Raw genomic sequence first — 22,650 nt, forward strand, 5'->3', positions numbered from 1 at the left:
AGTAGGGGCTGTCTCCCTATGGAGATGGCCCACATTGTTCCTTCAATGAGCAATTCTTACTTTATCCCCCAAAATGTCTCTTCCCTGAGATAGATTACATTCTCCCTTGAATGTCTATCTGTTTTCCTAAATAAACCTGTTTGTGTCTCTATCTGGCTTGGGCTAAAATTCTTTTCCATCATGTACTCCAAGGACTCCACTGTCCAGAGTTGAGGTCCCTCTCTCTGGGAATTTCTCAGATCTCTGGTGACAACTGGATCATTACTTAGGAATGTGTGCCACACATATAGGAGTGTGGTGGGAGCATGGCAAAATGACTGGGAAAAAAATTCTCCAAATTATTAACAGTGATATGGACTCTAGGTAATTTCAAAATTTTCTGTACTTTTATGGATTTCCTAATTTTCTATAATGAGAATGTATTGCTTTCTCAATGGATTTATTCTTTTAATTTTTAAAAGGGATGGGGTTGGAGACGCAGTTTGGTTAAAGATGCTATCCATTCCTAGAAACAGCAGGAAGTGTTTTAAGCCCTTCTGAATAGAAGCCTCTTCTCTGTCAGTGCCACAATATTCACATAGAGGTTGGCTTAATTTAGGAAGAGTTCAGAATAACTGGGAGGGACTGTCCTGTGCATTCACCTTGAAGGGCAATGTCTATTATCCGCCTGCTCTTAGCCCTGCACCCTTTTAAAAAAAAAATTATTTATTTATTAAAAAAATTAGTTTTAGGCGGACACATTATTTTGTTTTTATGTGGTGCTGAGGATCGAACCCAGTGCCTTATGCATGCTAGATGAGCACTCTACCACTGAGCCACAACCCCAGCCCCTGCACCCTTTTTCTTTGTTTTCTGGAACAGAGCTTTTATCACTCTTTAGTAGTCTCTTTTCCTGCAACAGTTCTATATGTAGTTGGAGAATTAGTAGATTATGTGTTGCCATGTGCGGGGGTGGTCTGGGTAAGTGGCAGCTGTCCTTTATAAAAGATATGCCCTTCACAGTCTGCTCAGTCCCCATCACTCCCTGCTGTATCCTTTACAAATAAGTCAACTACTACTGCCTTTAGGGAGACACCGTTCCTAGGCTCTCTTTAATTTTTGCCTAATATTATATTTGTTAGACTCATTAGGAGATGACAAAGACTTTGTCAAAGTGAAGAGCAAAAGTCTCATCTAAAGAGAATTGTACTTTTCAGCTCCATCATAACAGTACAGATAGCAGCCCAGAATGACCTGACCCATATTTTGTATTTTTAAAGCATTAAAGAACATGCTGATTTTAAAGTAATGTCAATTAGCACATTTAAAAAGAAAGCATTCAATGGGTCAACGAGCTCTGAGTAAACAATATCTCTGAACCACAATTTGGCTGGTTGACTAAAAACACATAATCTCCAAATCAAATAGTCAGAACATGGATTCCTTCCCTTCCCAGATCTAGGGCAGCTCTTAACTACTCACAATGAGTATTAGGCATGACACCTATAATTCTGAAAGTCCTGGTATCAATAAATGAGTAATACATTGACTTGAAGGGAATGGCCAGGGTTATTTTGGGAGCCCACAAGATCATGGACAATAAATCTAGACATACACATTTCCTTGCAATATTGAAAATTGGGGATAGACAGGTACAGTGGTGCATGCCTGTAATACCAGCTGTTTTAGAGGCTGAGCAGGATGATCACAAGTTTTGAAGGCAGATTTGGCAAATTAGTAAGACCCTGACTCAAAATAAAAAGGGCTGGGATGTTTCTCAGTGGTAGAGAGTCCCTGGATTCCCTCTCCACTATCACAAAAATTAAAAAATAAAATAAAAAGGAAAAGAAGAAAGAAGATTGGGGATAAATCCTACCTCATTGTACAATACGGGCAGAACATAATCTATTTAAACCACTGACAAAGTTGGGTTTGCTGAACTGGCTCTGAGATATCATTTTGCTCACCTCCATGATGATTTTTCTCACAGTAAAGCTTCTGAAGACTCTTAGCTGAATCAGTCTTTGCTCCCACTGGTAGCTCTGAGGCCCCTGAGAAGTTGTGTCACCAAGAAAACATTATGGTGGCAGTTGATTAAAATCCTCAAAATACAGCAGAAAGAGAAAGATAAAATACTAAATCCCAAACATTTCAATCACCTCTTCAAACTTCCACTTCTCACTGCAAAAATCTACTTCTCACTTCAAAAATATATTCCTTTTCACTGAGGAACATATAGGCAATGAGAAGAGAACAAAGGAAATAAACATTTATTATTGTCTGAGGCCTGTGTAGAATTTTACTGAACTCAGCTGAAATTCATGGAAGATTCCTATGGTTAAGAGCTGAATGAAGAATAAGGTGGGGCCCGGGGGAGACTGACTCTTCTTAAGCCAAGGACACAGTGGTCTGAATCAGAATGCCAGCCCTTCATAGACCCAGGCAACTCCATCTCAAGGAATGTTCCAGGTCAGCTGAGGCTACCCATAAAGAAGAAAGATCTCAGAGAAAGAAAAGCAAAAAAGAGAAAGAAAATGGTGTTATGGTTTATATGAGGTATCGCCCCAAAGCTCATGCGTGAGACAATGAAAGAAGGTTTGGAGGAGAAATGATTGGGTTATAGCCTTAACCTACTCAGTGAATTAATCCCTGATGGGATTAACTGGGTGGTGACTGGAGGTGGGTGGGGTGTGGCTGGAGAAAATTATTTAATTGGGGTGTGGCTATGGGGCATATTTTTGGATCTGGCACATGGAGTTTCTCTCTGTTTTCTGATGATGATGTGAACTGCTTCCCTTTGCCACACTCTCCACCATGATGTTCAGTCTTGCCTCGAGCCCTGAGAAATGGATCTGGCCTTCTAGGGACTAAGACCCCTAAAACTGTGAATCCTCAAATAAACTTTTCCTCCTCAGGGTCTTTTAGTTGCAGCAGTGAAATGGCCTGCCTTTCTTTTTAGAAAAGAAAAGTTGTAGCCCAGTCTTATTTACTCAATCTTGCGAATAAGCAGGTTCAAACGTATATTGGGTCAGGTAGGGTGGAGAGTGCAGTGTAGACAGCCCAGGTGAAATTGAGCTGGTTGGCTCCTCCCTCCACTTTGAGCCATCCCAACCATCTCTTCCTCTCTGGACCTGTGGAGGAAGGGTGTCCTTTTTGTTCATTCAAAGCTCCAACCCCCAGGACTGGTATTTAGCTAATGGAGGGCAGAGGCCATTCTCTTTGAACTTAAATTGGGTATACAGGGAAAAAAGAGAGTCTGTGAGCAGCTATGAGATTCCTCACCCCCTGGAGACCAGACATTCCTCTATTTTCCTGGGTTCAATGGCCAACCATGAGGCTATGCTGTGCCTTTGTTGGAAAAATCAGTGAAGTCCAGAGAAAGTCTACAGTTCTGCCATCACCTTTATATTCTGCCTTTCTAGTTGTATCTGATCTCTTCTGACCCCCATGATGACCAATGAAGTGAACAGCTCACCCCTTACTACTATTGTCAATGTCTCTTTGATTTTGCTCTCAGACTCTGATGAAACCGACAAATCCACAACTGTGAAAATTAAGTTGCCTCTAGGCCAAGCATCACTCTCTCTTCTGTCTCTCCTCAGAAATTAAGGTCATCTCCATCCCCAAAGAAGTTCACTAAATAGGGCTGTACAGGATGCACCAGAAAGCCATCTAGGCCCCATAATATAGCATCTTTCGTTTGAAATGTCATCCCAGGAAGTTTCACATGATAGGCCTTGTCAATCCCACCGAGGAAGACACAAATCTTCCTGTTTTCATATTTGTCAGGGTGGTAGTCAACACGTGTAGGTTTTTGATATCATCTATCCCTAGTGGATATAAAACTCAGTTGGGAGAAATCTTCCTGCAAAGAACAAGAGATGGCATAAGAGAGTAGAAGGGACTTTGGCTTTGGAGCTAAGACACTTACTATCCAAAGGCCTTACATTTAAGATCTTCATGCTTTGGTCAACTAATCTACAAAATAGAAGTTACAATTATACTGATTCATGGGTTTTTTTGTGAGGATAAAATAATAGGTTTTTTTAAAAAAACTTAAAATAGCACTTAGAATAGAGTAAGTTCAATCAATGTTAGAATAGATGGTGACTTACTTTCTATACAATAGTTGTGTATGGGGAATGTATAGTTAACCATGTAACTATATACATGTTTCTCCTGTCTCAGAGAGTGCTAAACCATCCTACATTCCTTCAATGGGTATACCTCTTGTCAATCAAGAGATCCTATAGTCTCCCTTGTATATCAAAGCTTCTGAAGTCTGGCTTTCAGGGACTTCTATTTGTGTAGAAGATGGAATAACTGGCATGAGATTTATCCTCCCCTTGAAACAAGTAAAAAAAATTGTGAGTGTATATGTGTATGTGTGTGCCTTAGTCAACTTTCCATTGCTGAAACCAAAATACCTGACAAGAACAACTTAGAGGAGGTCAAGTTTATTTGGGGCTCATGGTTTCAGAGATTTAGTCCACCATCAGTTGACTCCATTGCTCTGGGCATAAGGTAAGTCAGAACATCAGGGCTGGAGAGTGTGGCAGAGGGACACATCTCTGCTCTTGGTAGCCAGGAAGTAGACCACAAGGAAGATGCCAATTTCCAGGTCATGTCCCCAGTGATCTGCCTCCTCTAGAGGAGGAGGCACCCACCTGCCTACAGCTACCACCAGTTAATCCATTCAAACTAGGTTGGACTGATTAGGTTATAGCTTTCATAATCCGATCCTTTTACCGCTGAATATTCCTGCAATAACACAAGGGCTTTGGGGGATAATTCATATTTAAACCATAAATTTTAAAATATATATAATACATATGCATATATATTTCATATATATGTATATGAAACAATAGCCTGAATAAATTGGATATGAGGTAACAAAAGAGATCCCTGTAAGATGGGAAACAGACAAGGTGAGCCCTATGATTGCTCCAGCTCACTGTCTGGAAAGAATTTTGAAAACAAAAAGACAAGTTATAGCCTGGGGAAAAATAGTACTTGCAAACCTTATATCTGATAGAGGACTTGTATCCAGAATATATAAACAATTCTCAAAAGAAAATAAATCAAACAGCCTAGCCAAAAAAAAAAAAAGAAAGAAAGAAAAAGAAAAAAAAAACAGCTAAAATATTCGAACAGGCACTTTACAAAAGAAGATGTGTGCATGTCAACTAAGAACACGAAAATACACTCAACATCATTTAATCATTCAGGAGATACAAATTAAAAGCACAGTGAGACTATTAATTTTTTTAATTGAAAAAATTAAAAAGACTAATCATAGCCACAGCCAGCAAGGATATAGAAAAGCTAAAATGCTCATTGACTGCCGCCTGGGATGTAAGATGGTACAAGTGTTACCCAAAGCTCGGTCCTGGTCCCCGATGCCAATCCGATAACAAGAACACGGTTTTGAGAAAATGGAAAAAGAAGGTTTATTGCTTTTCTGGCAAAGAAGAAGCACAGGGGACTCCTGTCCCAAAAGCTGTAATTCTGCCCATCAGCAGGAACAGGGGACTTTGAAAGAGGTGATTCAAAGGCTACATTCCACATGTTCTCTGTTAGAGTTGTAATTCACTTGTTAATTTGGGAGATAGTCATTTCTGTGATCTTCTGGTACCGTCCCCAAATTCTGGATTACTTCTTGTGCTCTAGGACAGATAAATCTGCCTTTATGTAGGAATAATAATAAAATGGGGAATACAGGTAATCCCATTTCCCCTGAGATTAGGGAGGAGGAAAGATTAGGGAGAGAGGAAGAGAAAGAAACCTGTCTGTTTTAAAATTAAGTTGCCGTGGCAGAGCAGCAAGGGCTATATTCAAAGCATAATGTGGACACTGCTACATAAGCACTTTGGAATACGGTTGGGCAGAACTTTTTTAAAGATAAGCACATATCTACCAGTCCAGTCGTACTACTTCTTAGTATTTACCCAGGAGAGATGTAAGCATAAGTCCATATAAAAATGTGTAGTAACAAAAAGCTGGAAACAACCCCAATGTTCATCAACAGATGAGTAGGTAAATAAGTGTGGTACATCCATACAATGGCACACCACTCAGCAATAAAAAGAAATGGATTTTGGATGCACACAGTAACATAGATCACAAAATGATTATGCCAAGTGAAGGAAGTCAGCCCTGAGCCCATATTCCTTGATCCTACTTATACAAAGTTATAGAAAATGTAGACAATCTAGACAGACAGAAAATAGATCAGTATTTCTGGGGGCAAGAGGCAATAAGGAGAGGTAAACTGAGATATTAGCCCAAGGAAACTCTGACGGGATGACTGCGTTCACTATTTTGATCATGTTGATAGCTTTGTGGGTGTATAGCCATGCCAAAATCTGTCAGATTTTTAAATGTGGGCAGAGCGTTATATGTGAATTATTCCTAAATAAAGCTGTGAAAAATACATTAGCCTTCTAACTGCTCTTTGGCCAGGTCCAAGGACATAAACACCCTGGGTCCTATGAGCAAGCACTCCCATACCTAGAAGAGGCACTTCTCTTCTCCCACCACCTCTGCATGCCCTGATCATTCATCTGGACTTCCCACATCCTACACTTCCAATGTCCTTCTTACAGTGCCTAAGACAGATGCTTCCTCTCAAGGCCTGTGAATCCTGCCTCTTGGGTGAGAAACCTTCCCTGGACCCATATTTTTGTCAGACACGGACTTTAGAGTAGTGTTTAGACGGTAGATTTGGGATTCAACTTGCCTTCACCGTCACTTGCCAGCTAGATTATAATGAGCAAGTAACTTGTCCTCTGGGCCTTTCTTCCTCTGTAAGTTGGCCATACTAGTGATGCCCCTTTTATAAGGTCACTGAAGATCCACCAGTTTTAATAGTGCTGAGAGCCATGCCCATTTTTCAAAACATAGGCCATGGAAATATTCTTATTCTTTTACTTTTATTATTTACTTTGCTGGAAAAAAAAACACACACACACATCTAAACACTGTTTTAAGAGTTGCCCACCCACATTGGGGAGGGCCATTTGCTTTATATAACCAGTCCACCCATTTCAGTGCCAACCTTTGGGAACACTCTCAAGACACAAGCAGAAATAATGTTTTACCAGCTATTTGTATAATCATCCTGTAACCCAGTCAAGTTGCTATTAAAAAAAATTTAAACATCATAGTCAATGTTTTCTAATTTTAATTAGTTTCCTAATTTTTGCCCCTACTGCCAACTCAGGAAGACAAATATGCATCTCTAGCTTGTCACAGGAATGCCCCATTTCTAGGTAGCAGCTCCTGCAGGCCAAGAACCTCCAATCAGGGTACACCTGACACAATCCCTTCCTGACACTGCAAATCTTTCCCACTCCTCTGCCTGCCTGCAAGTATCCCCCAAGCACAAGCAATGGTGGCTGCTCCCTCAAAACGGCAAACTCTGATTAAATAGCTTTGCTGCGTCTCACTTGGGTGGTCTTTGTTTATTTCCACACATGTCACTGAGATTTGGGCTTGTTGCTTTCAGCAAGCAGCATTTTGTTTACTTGGATAAACATAGGTCCCAAGCAGATTGTGAGCTCAGAGGCTTGGAGAACTTCTATTCACGGCAAAGAGGCCTGTGAAGAGGAAACCAGTAAATGTTCCTCCCATGGAGCCTGGTTCTCAAATTTCAGCATGCTGCAAAATTATCTGGAAATGTTCTGCAAACACATTGGCTGAAACCTGAAATAGGAGATACGCTGAGTCTCAAAAGAGAAGTGCCCATGAATCCTTGGAATGCAAGAAACCTATCCACAGACCACTGGAAAGCAAAAGGAGAAACTCTTGAACAACCTAGGCTATGTCCTTGCACCCACACCCTTGCCCACAGAGTGTATGTAGCATAATGCCAGGGGAAGGCATGAGCTTAAGGAAAGCTGGTGTGAAACTGTGTACCTCCATCCTGACTCTGCCTCTATTTCAACCCCCTTGATATGTCCCTCCATAAAAATCCGAACCCCAGACCAAGACATTGCTTCTTACTTTAGAGATAACCTCAATTTCCCTTGAGTGAGTAATCCTTGCTTTCCTACATAAATCCCATAAATTATTTTCTGTGATGTTTGTCAAGATTTAACATGTCAAGACATGTTAAGTCTTCCACTCACCCTGAGTTAAGGACCCCGTCTCAGGACTTCTTGCAATTCTCCTCTGGTGACTGACCCACGCCTCGAGTTTCCTTTTCAGTAGAGGTAGTTGGGGACTGAAAAATTCACATTTCTCATCAGTTCCCAGGAGCTGCTATTACTACTATCTGCCCAGAACCACACTTTGAGAACCAGAGCCCAGACCATGAGCAAAGCAGACCTGACCATTGTACCCCAGGGTTGCTTAAAACTGGGATCAGCTTCCCACTCCAGAGCTCTTGCAAGTCCTTTCAATTATGGCCTCTGAATCTGAAGGGATCTTAAAGTGGCAAGTGGAAGAAGAGGGAACTTAGTCTTCTCTTAGGGTCTCTGTCCCCTCTCCAGATTTATATAAGTAAGAATGTTTGGGGGCAGGGCGCATGCCTGTCACTCCAGCTACTCAGGAGGCTGACAAGTTCAAGGCCAACCTGGGAAATGTAGCCAATCTCAAAATAAAAAATAAAAGGGCTACAAAAAGAAATGTCTGAAGAAACAAAGGAAGACTGGTAGAGGTAGAAAAACAGATGAAGACATGTTAAGTCAGAGAAAGAGAGGAAGGCTGGGTAAGATATAGCCCAGTAGTAGAGGTATATGAGGCCCTGGTTTAATGCTGTTAGAAATACCAGGGTACCACAAGGAATCACACAGGAGCTCAGAGGTAGCTTGGCAAGACCAGCTTTTCTTCTGCAGAAGGGTATGCTACCAAACAAGTCTGGCAAGCAAGCACACCTGGGTGGCAGTCTGGCTATTTTATCCCTAAAGCAGCACTGCCCCTTGCTCTAATAGGAGGAACTTAGAGTTACTACCATCTACACAATTGGCCAATTTTATTTATTTATTTTTAAGTTTTTGAAAATTGGTTCTTTTTATTTATTCTTTTATATTTGTTTTATATATATATATATATATATATATATATATACACACACACATAAATGTAAAAATATATGCATATATATTTAAAACTGTAAATGTATTATGTAGATATATTATTCAAAGGGGAAGACTATTATATTTTATCTAAATACACAGACACACAGACACACACACACACACACACACACACACACACACATATATATATATATATTACATTTTAAAAAGAAGAAAGAGGGAAGCTCTCCCCATTAGTTTGGCCCTAAAGAGGGAAAAGCTTCCACTGGAATCACCTGAAGACCTTTTAACATACACCCAAGACTGGGACCCTGTCCCAGATAATGCTTCAGTTACACTAGGACAAGAAACTGGTGATTTTCTTTTCTTTGTCCCCCATGCACTCTAGGACCTCGTGCATGCTAAGCATGTTCTACCACTGAGTGACAGTGGCAGTCCCTGTCAATATTTTAAAATATCCTCAGGCTATTTTAGGGTGCAGCTGCAGTAGAGAACCACCGGCATAGAGAGCAGCACCTTTAAGGTGCACTTATCCCTAACCCCTTGGAAAGCTCCTCTCCGTAGACAATGGTTTATTGCATCCTAGAAGCAAAATGACACCCCTCTACCTGACCACCACTGAGGTGAATACGATTATTTAGTCTTTTAACAATGCATATATGAATTCACTCACTTGTGCATTCACAAATGAGTACATACTTTACAAATTTATAAGCCCAGTGCCATCAGAAAGGCTGACTCCCTGGGCCTCTAAGAAGTGTAATTTCCTCTAAAATCAAAAGGACCATATCTAAGAGCTAAAGCTCACCCCAAAACCCAAGAATTCCACAATCACAAAGAGTCAAGAAGGTGTGCGTGTGCTTCTTAGTCTGCAGCATTCCTTGTTCTGCCCACCCATATCCTGGGGTGAAAATGGACAGTTACATTCTACAGATTATTATAATTAAGGAGTGTGTGGAACTCATTTTTAAAAATAGCTTCGTCGACTTTTCATAGCTTTTTTTTTTTTTTTGCAAAGACAAATAGGTGAAAAGCAAGTGAGGATTGTTATTGTTTAGCACATTTAATTAAATAGATCTTTCTTTCATCCTCCTGGGAATTAAACACTGAACAGTGGATAAACACAGGGAAACCTACCCGTATTAATTTCTGGTTTACTGCCTTTATTCAAAAGCAGGGTGAGAAACAAGAGCTATGTGATCTGGAATCTTTGTGTATTAAGCAAAGCAGTGAAGGTTTACCCTTCACATCTCCTATGGGATTATGCCAGTTCGGTCCCCCTTTTTATCTTCTCTCTCTCCTGTCTCCTTGATGAACCCTGCTCCCTTACCAATTAACACCTGGAATTAAATTAAAACTTTTCTTTACTCGCCACCTACATCAGTTGTGACTCTTGTTTAAGAAGGACAGAAAACGTAACTGAAGCTGACCTACTGGGCAGAGAATGTCTTGACCTGTCCAGAGGGTGTGCTGGATCTATCGTTCCAACGTCACCAGCACTTATTTTTTTTTACTTTTAGCTATACATGACAGTAGAATGTATTTTGATATAGTATACATAGATGAAGTACAAATTCCCATTCATCTGGTGGGACGTGATGTGGAATTACATTGGTTGTGTATTCCTATATGAACATAAGAAAGTAATGTCCAATTCCTTCTACTGTCTTTCCTGTTCCCATTCTCCCTTCCTTCCCTTCATTCTCCTTTGTCTAATCCAAAGTACTTCTATTCTTCCCTAATCCCCCACTTATTGTGAGTTAGCCTTTGCATATCAGAGAGAACCTATGTTCTCTTCTCTGTCTCTTGGTTCCATTTCCATTGTCTTGATTCCATTTCCAGATAATTCTTCCCTTTGTGGAGCCCAGATGCCTGCATGATGAGTTTTGTCTTTCATCCTCCTTGGTTGGAATCCAGGAGAACATAGGAAGTTTTTGTTTACCTCCACAATCCAACTGAGACTCAGGTCTTGACTACTGAGCTGCTGGAATCACATGCCATCACCGGCCCGATGACTTAAGACCAGGACACTGAACCACAGAGCTCAGGCCAAGTCACATCATGAGGCATAGAGTTGGGAGTTGAGCACAACAGAAGTACCTGGACTGGGAATGGAGTGGAAGGGTGTTAGGGTTTGGCTCCTGTCTGAGATAGTGCAGAAACACTCAGAGGTGACATTAGGTTATGAGAGGTATAACTTAATAAATGACTTCATCTACTGATATGGATTAACTTGGTTGTAATTGTAAGTAAGTAGGATGTTGCTGGATGGGGTGGTCACTGGGGACATGACATTAGGGTTTATATTTTGTCCCTGGTATGTGTAGCCCTCTCTCTCTGCTTCCTTGTTCCCATGGTCTGACTACTTTTCTCTTTCACATCCTTCCGCCATGATGTCCTTCCATGATGTTGGGCCCAGAGCTATGGAGTTGGACAGCTATGGATTGAGACCTCAGGGAAAATAAATTTTCTCTCCTCTAAAATTGTTCTTGTCAGGTCTTTTTTAATCACAGTGGTGAAAAAGCTGATTTAAAAAAGGAGAATTCAAGAGGTGGAAGTAGTCCCCCCCCCCAAAAAAAAAAAAAAAACAATGGTGAACAGTCACAAGAAGGGCAGGTAAAGAACATCTTGAGTTTTACTTAATGAAACAGACTGCTCTATACCTTCCCTTGCTGGAGTCTTTACCAATCAAAAGATTTGGTAGTTGCTAATCAAGCTGTTTTTGATAAAGAGTTAGATGGTTTAGGCTTTAGGGCCAAATCATCCCTGTATAGTTACAACTATTCAACTGTGCACTTTGTGAAGAAATAAATAAATAACACCATAGACAATACATAAAGGAGTGGGCTGTGTTTCAATAGTACTGTATTTGCAATAACAAGCAGTGAGTTGAGTTTTCTGACTCCTGATGTTAATCATGGGAGCTAAGTGTGTCCAAGAGACAAAGTAACACTTAATCCTCTCCTATCCTCCAGTTTAACCCTAGCCCACACTGCAGATCCTCGCTGCCCTTGTACAATCAGAAACAGAAAAACAGAAATGGCATAAAACAATGGGACTAGCCGGGTATGGTTCACGCCTGTAATGCTGGCTGAGGCAGAAGGATTGGAAGTTCAAGGCCAGCCTCAGCAACTTAGTGAAAGCCTGTCTCAAAACAAAATTAAAAGGGCTGGAGGTATAGCCTACTGGTACAGTAAGAGAGAGCCTACCTAGCATGTACAAGGTCCTGGTTTCAATTGCCAGTTCTGACAAAAGAAAAAACAAAAACCAAAAAACAAAACCCACAAAACTAAATACAGATCGGGTTCTGGTAAGTATATGCTAGTAGACAACAAATAGTTGTATCAGCATATGGTGAAGGTACATATTCCGTAGCCACAAAAGTCACATTTAAGAACCAAGAGTGATAGCTTGAGAGACTAAACAAATGGATTTATTTTATTGATTGATTGATTGATTGGACTTTACCACTGAGCTACATCCCTAGTCTTTTTTATTTTTATTTTTTATTTTGAGACTGGGTGTCACTAAATTGCCTAGGCTGGTCTCAAACTTGCAATCCTCCTGCCTCAGCCTCCTTCATCAGAGAGATCACAGGCATGTGGCTCAGGCTTGACTCTTAATTTCAGTGTGTTCCATACTTCTCTCCTTGGTTCCTCAACCCCTCCCCCCAAGTCAGGAAAAGCTCTTATCTCATTTTTGTAAGGAAGTCTGCTTATCATAGTGCCCTGCATTCTTATCCAATCTATGATTTAGCAAATAAACTCTAACCTCCAGTCCTCTATATTCAACTGCAACAAACAAGCACAACAATATAAACCTTTTCTCCCTCTAAGTGCTTGGCTATTGCAATATATGGAAATAAATAGCATGGCTTTCATTGCTATTGTCTCTGCTATATATTTAAAAACTATTCAGAGTCCATGGACTGCTTTAGGCTATATCCACACTCCCCTGAGGCATTAAGTGTTGCTAATTCACTGAGTGGATGGCCAAAGGATAGCACAGAGATGGGAATGAAAAACCACAATTAGTATTTCAAAATGTATTGTCTACTTGTAATTGTTAGCACATTCTATCAGTTTACATCACCAGAAAGCCAGATCCAAAAGTACAAATGGAACATAATAACCCAAGATTCCATAGAATAAATTCATACCAGGAGAGATTTTTAAAAGGAGAAGACCAGAGGATGTAAGGCAGATGCCTACACAACACCAATATTGAAATAAGTCTAGAGAAGGTCAAAGAGAATGGGGGCAGAAAAACTAAGTGTGCTTGTCATAAAGTCAAAAGAAGAAGATGTTTCCACATGAATCAGGAGTCAAATAGGAACGGAGCCACGAATTTAAGTAAGATAAAGAGCATTGCCTATTAGATTTGATGACAAAGAAATCACCAGTAATAGACTTAATCATGAAATTTAATTGTCAAGATGTTTGAATGTAATTTTACAAGTATAATGAATTATGAGAGTTTAAGTGAGTAATAATACAATTATTTTCATAACCAGAATGAATTTCCCTGTAACATTCAGATTATGTGAGATGACATATTTCCTTTTTATTTATTTTTGAGAGTGAGTTGCATGAACACAAAAAAGTACATAATATATGTCTGTAGCTTAAAAAGAATGATAAAGATGAAGACCCACAAGCTAGGTCAAGAAATAAAACATTACTAAAACCTAGAAATTTAAAAGGCCTGCGTGCCCTTCACAATCTATGTTTCTTTGAAATCTGTGTTTTGTGAAATCATTTCCTTATTCATGTTTACATTACTACTTACGTATGCCCCCTCTAACAAAATATTATTCATTTTATTTGGATTAAAACCTTAGTAAATATAACATTTAATGTATTCTTCTGCAGCTTGCCTTTTTTATTCAATATTCTGCTTTTAAGATTCATCCATATTGATGTACAGGACTACCATTTTCACTGCTGTAGGGTATCTTATCCCATGAATAATACATAATTTATTTATCCATTTTTCTACTGATAGACACTTGGTTTGCTTCCTATTATTTTGTCTCATTATTAACAATATAAGTATTAGTGTTCTTATGCATGTCTCCTAGATGGAGTCACAGGTAATCCAAACTCTCCTTCTACACATATATACATCTCCCCATTCATGTCTGATGTCCTTGTTTAGTGACATTGAGGATAACTGCAAGGAGACTATCTTAATAATGAATGGATGTTCTTTGAATTAATATTTCATCATTATTTTGAAATATTTGATATGGAAAGATTGGCTTCAATTCAATGTCCATTAGCAGCATCACAAGAAATTTCAACATAACATTTGTCAAAGAAGAAAAGAACAGTCGGTTAGATTCTGTGTATAATGATGTCAACTGCTAATTTTTGAACAATTGTAAAAAGGGCTTTAAATTTTGCATTACTTCCTGTGTGAACAAACTTCTTGCCATTGTTGACCATTCAGAATCTCAGAATTTAAAGAGACTATTATTAAACGTCTTGAGCAGGCAGTTATTTCAAGCAAAAATTCTGATTTTACAAAATGGTATGCTCGTGGAAACAAGTTCAAATTCCTAATTTTTAAAAATGTAAATTATTTAATCTGAACATCTTATGCAAATTCAATACTGTCTTTAATGTCTTTTGTAGTAGCCAGCCTCTAAGATGTCACCCTGATTCTTGCCCTCTGCCATTCACATCATTGTGTAGTTCCCTCTCTCACTGCAAAGGGCAAACTTCCGTAACTCAAAGGGTTATGGCAGAAATGACAGTGTGTGACTTCCATAAGCTAAGCCATAAGAGACACTGTGGCTTCTTTTTCTTCTCAATCACTTGGTCTGGGGGAACCAGATGTAATGTTAGGAGGACACTCTTGCCCTCTTGCATGCTGAGAAATTGAAGCATCCTGCCAAACAACTGCACTGACTGGCTAGCCATGAGAGTGAGTCATCTTGCAAGTGACTTCTCCAAGCCCACTCAAATCTTCAAATGATGTAGCCCCTGGTGACATCTTGCCTGCAACATCATAACAGACCCTAAGCCATAACCACTCACCTAAACTGCTCCAAAATTCCTGATCCATCATAAATCCTGCGAGGTGATAAATGTATATTGGTATTTAAGCTGCTAAATTTTAGTATCATTTGTCTCACAGCAATAGATAATTGATATATTTTTTTGCTTTATGATTCTTATCATAATTATACAATGTAAGGAAAATAACTATTTTCAATAAATCCTAAAGAAATGTCTCCCCTAAACAATCTTACAAAATGGAGAGGTATCCTATGGAGGAAAACAAAAATAAAAACTGGGATTGCAATGTTCAGGAGCCTTCAACCTTAGACAGACATCTTCAGGCGATCTTCATGGGCTCTTTTGTTTTAATTTTTTGTATGTTGGAGCAAGGGGACAAAGGAAATGAAGGGGGAAAAAAAAAAGCCACACGGGGGATGGCACAGATTTTATTTGAAGGATTTATTGAAAGTGAATGATCCCCACTTCATTCTGCATACCAAGCATCAGTGAGACTGACACATTTGGAGGCTCTAGGTATCAAAATGATAATGATGCTCCCTATGAGCAAGAAAAAAAAGAATCTATATAAAATTATATATGTAAGATGCCTCTGACATTTCCATTTTTTTCCTGAAGCTTTTTTGAAGTGTCAACTATCAAATTCATTTTCAAAATAATGTTAGTGCCCCACTTTGTCCCTTTCTTCATAATTGGCCCGATTATTGTTTAATCAAGCAATGATAAAACAGTCTTTACAGACATAAAGATTCATTTTTGAAAGTGAAGATTTTTTATCACAGCAATGCCTGTGTCCCAGTTATTATGAAATCAATCATTTCACCTTCTAGGCAGTGGTGTTTTCCTGAGGGGCTCTTGTTAGCCAAGCTGCCTTTGATAAATGCTATTCTGTTAATATTCCTTTGAAGCCTATTATAAACATCTACTTTACCAGAAACTCTGCAGTCCCTGGGAAGTTACGAAAACCAGAGTGGAGGGGCAGAAGGAGCTCCTTGCAAATTTGCAGGCCTCGTGCTGACTCACTTGTCCATTTCTTTGGTACCCATATACCCTAATCTTCCATGCATATAAAGGGCCAAGCTCTTTATCCTGCTCATGGAGAAGAAATCAGCAGATGACAATTGCTAATTCTAAGGTTAGGAAAGACTCTTCACGCTATTTCTTTTTGGAGATAAGTTTTGCATATAGGACAGGATGAGGAGGCTCTGAACATCTTTCAGATTTATAAGAGCTTCACTACATATAAGAACTGATTGGGGTACTTGCCTATGGAAATAAAGGGGATCTCAGATTATGACTACTCTTTTGACAGACGAAGCACATGTCTAAGACAGGGTAAAGAAAGGCACTGAAGAGTAAACTTCAAAAAAAAAAAAAAAAAAAACCTGATATTATGGAGCTGGAGTTGTGGCTCAGTGGTAGAACACTTGCCTAGCACATGTGAGGCACTGGGTTTGATCCTCAGCACCACATAAAAATAAATAAATAAAAATAAAGATATTTTTAAAAACCTGATATTAAAAGTTTGAAGCTGAGCTTCCCAATATGATAATGATTAGCCACATTTGCCTATTTGTTCTTCAAATAAACTTAAAATTCCAATTCATCAGTGGCACCAATGTACTTCATGTCCCTTAAGGCACACCTGTGGCTAGAACAAATATGGAGTGCCTCCATCATTGCAGAAAGTAGTATTGGGCTAGTATTGTCCTAATGTATTTAGCTATCATAGTGAGAAATAAATTTTAAAAATTCACTGAATTTCCTTACATCGACATTATGATTTGGCACTGTGTTTAAGTTTTCTAGATTACATATTTAGGATACAGATAAGAGAATCATACTGTTTGCAACGTCTGGAGACCTTTGAAGAACTGAATCTGACCTTGGCCAAAAGGATCCTTAATATGTCCTATCCTTCTATCTACATATGGGACACCGATAAAAACCTATAAAAAGCTCAATTTAAGGTTTTTAGGTTTTATAGGTTTCTTACATATAAGACGATGGGATATGAATTAACAGTATTTGTATGTCTGACCTCTTATCCATGCACCCGACCAATAAACCATGGCCTTCCACAGTCACCCTTTAGCACTTCCAAGCCACCAAACCCGCAATTCAGAAGGAGCCTAGGCTCGTTTCCTAGCAACAGCGACGCGTCCCCGCCCATTCCCGCGGCTCCCCGCCTACCTTATTAGCCTGGAAGGGGCGGGGCTAGGAGCCCTGTGCCCAATAGGAGGGGAGCAGAGGAGGGAAGTCCTGGCCGCGTCCCCGTCGCTAGGGAAACCGATGCAGCTGGAGGCCGCGCGCGATGCCGAGCGCTGAGGAGCGGGCCGCGCTCGCAGCGGAGAACGCGGACCCGGAACCCTGCGCCGACCCGAGACTGCGTCTCCTAGGGGCCTGCGTGGCTCAGAGCCTGCGGCCGGTGGCGGGAGCCTGGGAGCGCTGCTCAGGGACGGCTGAAGCGGAGCAGCTGCTCCAGGCCTTCCTGGGGTGCGATGCTGCGGAGGAGCCGCGGCCGCTGCTGGTGGTGCGGCCTGGGCCCGGGGGCCTGGTGGTGCGACCCGGGTTGGACGCGGGACCCGAGTCTGGCCCTGCCCGTGCTAAGGGGCTTTTTTTCCTGCGCACCAGACCCGAGCCTCCAGGGCCCCACAGCCTCCGCGGCGCTGTGCTCTGCGGGGACCTGCCCGCGGCGCCTCTGGAGCACCTGGCTGCGCTGTTCTCCGAGGTGAGGGTGGGTTGGTGGCCCCGCTCTGGCTGAAACTGGGGTGGGGGAGGGGGAGGAGCCGAGAGGGGCGGAGGCGGGGCCATAGGGGGAGGGGCGAAGCTGCAGGGGAGGGCTAAGGGGCGGGGTCATAGGTAGAGGCGCAAGGCAAGGGCTGGAGCCCTGACCAGGAGCCCAATTCTGGAATGAGGAAGGAAAATGGGGGCTGAGGCAGAGTGGGAGAGGAAGGGCTGGAGCTGGATGGAAACTAAAATCAGGAGAAGACATGGTAGGCGTGGATGGGATGGGTGAGCTGTAAGATGGGAGCCAGAGGAAGTCTTGAGTGGAGGCCAAGCCAGAGCTGAACGCGAAGGAGCTGACTTGAGTTCAGGTCCCAGTTCAAGCCAAAGTGGAGAAGAGGCCCGAGTGTGAAGAGTGCCCAAGTCCTGACCGGTTTTTAAGTCAATTTTTTAAATCTCTTCTGTAAATCAGGAAGGGCTGAGGACAGGAAGTGGTAAATAAGGGTGCATTTGTAATGCACCCGAGGAATGAAAAGCAAAGTTTTTACTTTTGCATAGGAGTTTAGATGGAGGTGTTGGTTTCAATTTTCACCTCATTCATTCATCACATAATCATTTGCCAAAAGCCATCCCTGTGCCCACAGAAGTTTGAGCATCCTTTTGGAGATGCCCAGAAGGCATTTTGGAGGGATCTGCCTGGAATTCAGGGAGAAAGGTTGAGATGTGGATTTTCTTGGTGGCACTATACTGGAGCCCTGGAGAATGCAGGAGGTTTCATGGGAGTGCTCAGGAACGATTCTTGGGCCACTTAGACCTTCTGGAATGGGAGCCAATTTCCTTGCCAGTTGGGCACGTGAGCTTCTGGAGACTAACGCTCTGGGTCCTGCCAATTGTGAAACAAGTGTGTACAGAGAACCAGTTAGATGTTATGGGAATACCAAATAATAGAAGACAAGTTCCCATCCGTGAAATGCTTAAAAAGCCAAAACATGTAATTAATCATATATTCCAAATATTTAAAACTGTTTTGATTGGGGTGAGGGTAGAGCTTCCCTAAAAGTTGTCCCAGAGCTGGAGCCAAGCCCTGGATGTGACATCAGGTGTTAGTTAGCTCCTTAGTTGACTTATCATGAGACTGTGAGGAAAGAGAATTCCAGGAAACTGGCAGGATGGGTGGAAGAGCTCTCAGAGGATTCAAGGAAGCCAGTCTTATCAGTAGTGTGAAAGCATTTTTACATCACAATGGACTTATCACTGTACATTTTCCAAACACTATCTCCACATAAGTCCAAGCTTGGGTCAAGTCCCCTAATGAATGATGTTAGAAAGTGTCCTCGGGTTCAGAAAAGAGAGGTATGCATGGTCTGAGAAGCACTCTTGGCCTTAAGGGTTGAACTGGCTTCTGAACAAGGAGAAGGATCAGGGTAAGTAAGGATCAAGATAACTTTAAAGGAATGAGGACAGCTTGAACAAAGATTCAGAGACAGGACAAACTAGTGCATATGGGGGACAATGTGCCCATCTCAGAGCTGTATTGTGGCTAAGGAAATACAGTCCAGCAAGCAAAAGTAATTTTAAAATAACTCAAATCCTCACATATTCAAGATTTTTTCTTGGTGCATTGAAAAGGATTGGAGACAAATTGAATATTCTTCATTTGGAAGCTGGGTGAATGAATTATAGTCCATTTATATAGTGAAATATGTTGGAGCTGTTAAAAAGAATGATTTGATATAGAACACCCCCTTAAGGTAATGCTTTTAATTTTGGTGTAAAACCCACATAACAGAATTCATTCTCCTAACAATTTCCAAGTATACAGTACAATATGGTCAGGCATATAGAGCAGATCCCCGGAATCTCCCATCTAGCATGACTGAAACCCTTCATGTACCAAACAATTCCAGCATCCCCTTTCTCCAGCTCCTGGCAAACACCATTGTACTGCCTGTCTCTATGAATTTGGCTACTCTAGGCATCTAAGTGGAATTGTGAAGTATTTGTCCTTTTGTAATTGTTTTCTTTCACTCAGGCTAATGCCTTCAAGGTTCATCTCTGTTATCACATATGGCAGGAATTTCTTTTTTTTTTCAAGCTGAATAATATTCTGTTGTTTGTATATCCCACATTTTATTCATTTATTCATTCCTCTGGGATACCTTGTTCACTTTCATCTCGACTATTCTGAGTAATGCTGCAACATAAGATAACTGTTTAAACAGGTTCGGAATTACATGTATAGTATGCCACCATTTATGTTAAAAAGAGGAGTGAAGATTCTAGAAAGGGTAGAAGGGAGAGAGAGGGAGAGAGAGAGAAAGAAAAGAAAGGAAGGGAGCAAAGGGGGAGGGAAAGAGGGAGGACCCTCTTTAATAAAGTGATCCATATTCTAGGGGATCTGAATGGTTGAAGTACAGGAGTAGGTAGAAGCTATATTTTTCACTTTAAAAGCTTTTGTATCTTAAAATTTGCATGATGTGAATGTATTATCTATTTAAAATTTAAAATAAAGTAATTTATTTTTAAAATCACTCAGGTCCTTTACTTGCATTTTTCAAAAGCTAAGATAGGCATCCTCAGTTCATTCAACCCTCTGTCCTCCCATCCACCTCTGTTACATAACCTGTAGCTGATCCAGTGTCACTGGAAAGTGTTGCTCACCCCTCCCATCCGCTGAGTCCCCTCCCCTTCTCCCTGCCTGGTGGCCCTCCAGTCCACTTGCTCTCCTCTGTCTCAACCACTAAAGCCAAAGAACCCACCTGTCTGAGAGAAGTCTCCCTGCCGTGTGTGTGTGTGTGTGTGTGTGTTGGTGGCGGAGGGAGGCGTTGACAAGAACAACAAGCTATAATTTCAGCATTATTTTCATCCCATTACACAGGTATGAAATAAAAAGGAAAACGCATCTCAGAACCATTTGAAGGAGCAATTAACAGAATTTAGTAACTAGTTTCCCTAATTCCTTTCTCCCTCCTACCAACCACTTGATGCCCGGCTGCCAGGTTATTTTTTCTAGTTTTCTGAGACATGGCTGCCTCTTTGAATTTCTGTGTTTTGGAGAATGAGTGAGGAATTTGAAGTCTGACGGGCCAGTGTTCAAACCCCAGTTCTGTCCCAGTCAGCTCTAGGATGTGAGTGGATTAACCCAGCCATCAGACCCACACTGTCTCATAGAGTTGTCTTGGTCTTAATATACTAGGACACCCGAAACAGTGTGCATCGCATGTAGGTGTTCTGTAAAGGATGAGAATCACTGCCCCTCTATGTCCCATTCACAATCCTCCTCAGATCCTTGTTACCTTGCTGTGGCCCAGATAGGCTCTCCCCAGAGGATTCAGCTGAATTTCCCCCCAGGGTCCTTCTTCCTGTGAGCCTGGAGGTAGAATGGCTTCTCCATTCAGGTTGATAAACCTCTAGTTTGGATTTCTTAACATCAGGGTCACCCATTTTGACCTCATATCCTGGGTTAATGACACTGTCGTCATTTCTCCATGACTTTGACTCCTGGATCATGTGACTCTCCCCGACACTGCTGCTCCAAACATGTGATTATTTCTATAGACATATAAAGGATCCTCCCAATAACTTGGCCTCTGTGGCTTCCTAGTTCCTTTCTTCTCCTGTGATCCTGCGCTTTCTAGCTTCAGTGCCCCTCCCCTGGCCATTCCCAGGCCCTGTATTACCAATAATCACCACTGTTAGGATCCAATTCCATGGGCCTCCTTCTCTGGCCACTATCCCTGCCTTTCCCCTTTTCATGCTCTGGCTACAAACAACCCCTGACCTTGCCAGGACCTCCAGGGCATGGGCTTGTACATTTTCCAAACACTATCTCCAAATAAGTCCAAGCTTGGGTCAGGTCCCCTATCCCACTATCCCACACCGTGTTCTTTCCCCTGGCTAGCTTGAGAGTCATACTCCATCCTTTCCACTATTCCCCTGCATCGCTTCCTGACTTCTTCCTCACTATGAAATCCAGCCCTCTGCACACTCCACACCTGCACCATGAAAGCTGAGTGGGGCTAGGGAAAACCAACTGGCTCCTCTTGACATTCTTGACCTTGAACCCCTAGTGGATCTTTTCTGCTTCCCAGAGGAAGACATCCTATTTGTTTTTCTATTCCAGCTATTTCCTTACTCTTACGAATCACTATTTCATAGCTTTCTTTTTTCTACCTTCCAACAGTCTAAAGCTCCTCTTTTAACCTCCCTCTATGATGCTCTTGACTCTTTCTTTAACAGACAAGGAAAATGCCTATGCTTGTACCCTCTGCTTCCCTTTTGCTTGCTACAGGTGAACTTTGATGCCAACCCTAAGATTAAAACTGCCATTTTTTGCCCTGAATCCTACTCTCATAATCCCCCCTCCCTTCCATTCTTATTTTTCCCCTCTCTACCAGTTACTCTTCATCAAACAAAGATCCCATTTCCCTCATCGTCTGCCACTCTATGTCTATCATCCTCTTTACAGCCAGACTTCTGGAATGTGTCTCTCTTCTTGCTGTGTCCCCATCTTTTCCTGTTTTATCACATACTCATCAGACTTTTACTCCTGTACTTCCCAGAGGAGGAATAAAAGACCTTGACAATGTTTCCAGTGATCTCCACTTGGCCAAATCGCATGGCCATTCATGAGTCCTCACCCTGCTTGACTGGTGAGCAGCATTTATCACCGCTCACAATTGATCTCTTCTCCCAAAAGCACTTTATTCATTTGCCTTCCAGGATACCAATCTTCAGATTTGTGACTATCACCATGACTATGCCTTCTCAGTTTCCTCTGATGCCGGCCCCTCTTTGATTCCCCCTCCTCCTCTTCTTCTTCTCTTCCATTTCCTCCTCCTCCTCCTCCTCCTCCTCCTCCTCCTCCTTCTTTTTTT

At 41.4% G+C, this 22,650-nt stretch overlaps 1 protein-coding gene across 4 annotated transcripts in view; it reads left to right on the forward strand.

The window, feature by feature from the left end:
* Window positions 1-17,300: 17,300 nt before the first annotated feature.
* Window positions 17,301-22,650, forward strand: part of Dnah9 (dynein axonemal heavy chain 9) — a 334,407-nt gene continuing 329,057 nt past the window's right edge. For 2 of the 4 annotated variants that reach the window (XM_015504497.2, XM_048798093.1), the window contains exon 1: window positions 17,303-17,777. In XM_015504497.2, coding sequence (XP_015359983.1) covers window positions 17,361-17,777 — 417 coding nt within the window. In that variant the 5' untranslated portion in view covers window positions 17,303-17,360. Of the gene's footprint in view, window positions 17,778-22,650 lie in introns of all 4 variants that reach the window. The other 2 variants (XR_007345608.1, XM_048798092.1) reach the window with 2 other exon arrangements.

The sequence above is a fragment of the Marmota marmota genome, unplaced genomic scaffold, assembly GCF_001458135.2.
Source record: "Marmota marmota marmota unplaced genomic scaffold, marMar, whole genome shotgun sequence".
Lineage (NCBI taxonomy): Eukaryota > Metazoa > Chordata > Mammalia > Rodentia > Sciuridae > Marmota > Marmota marmota.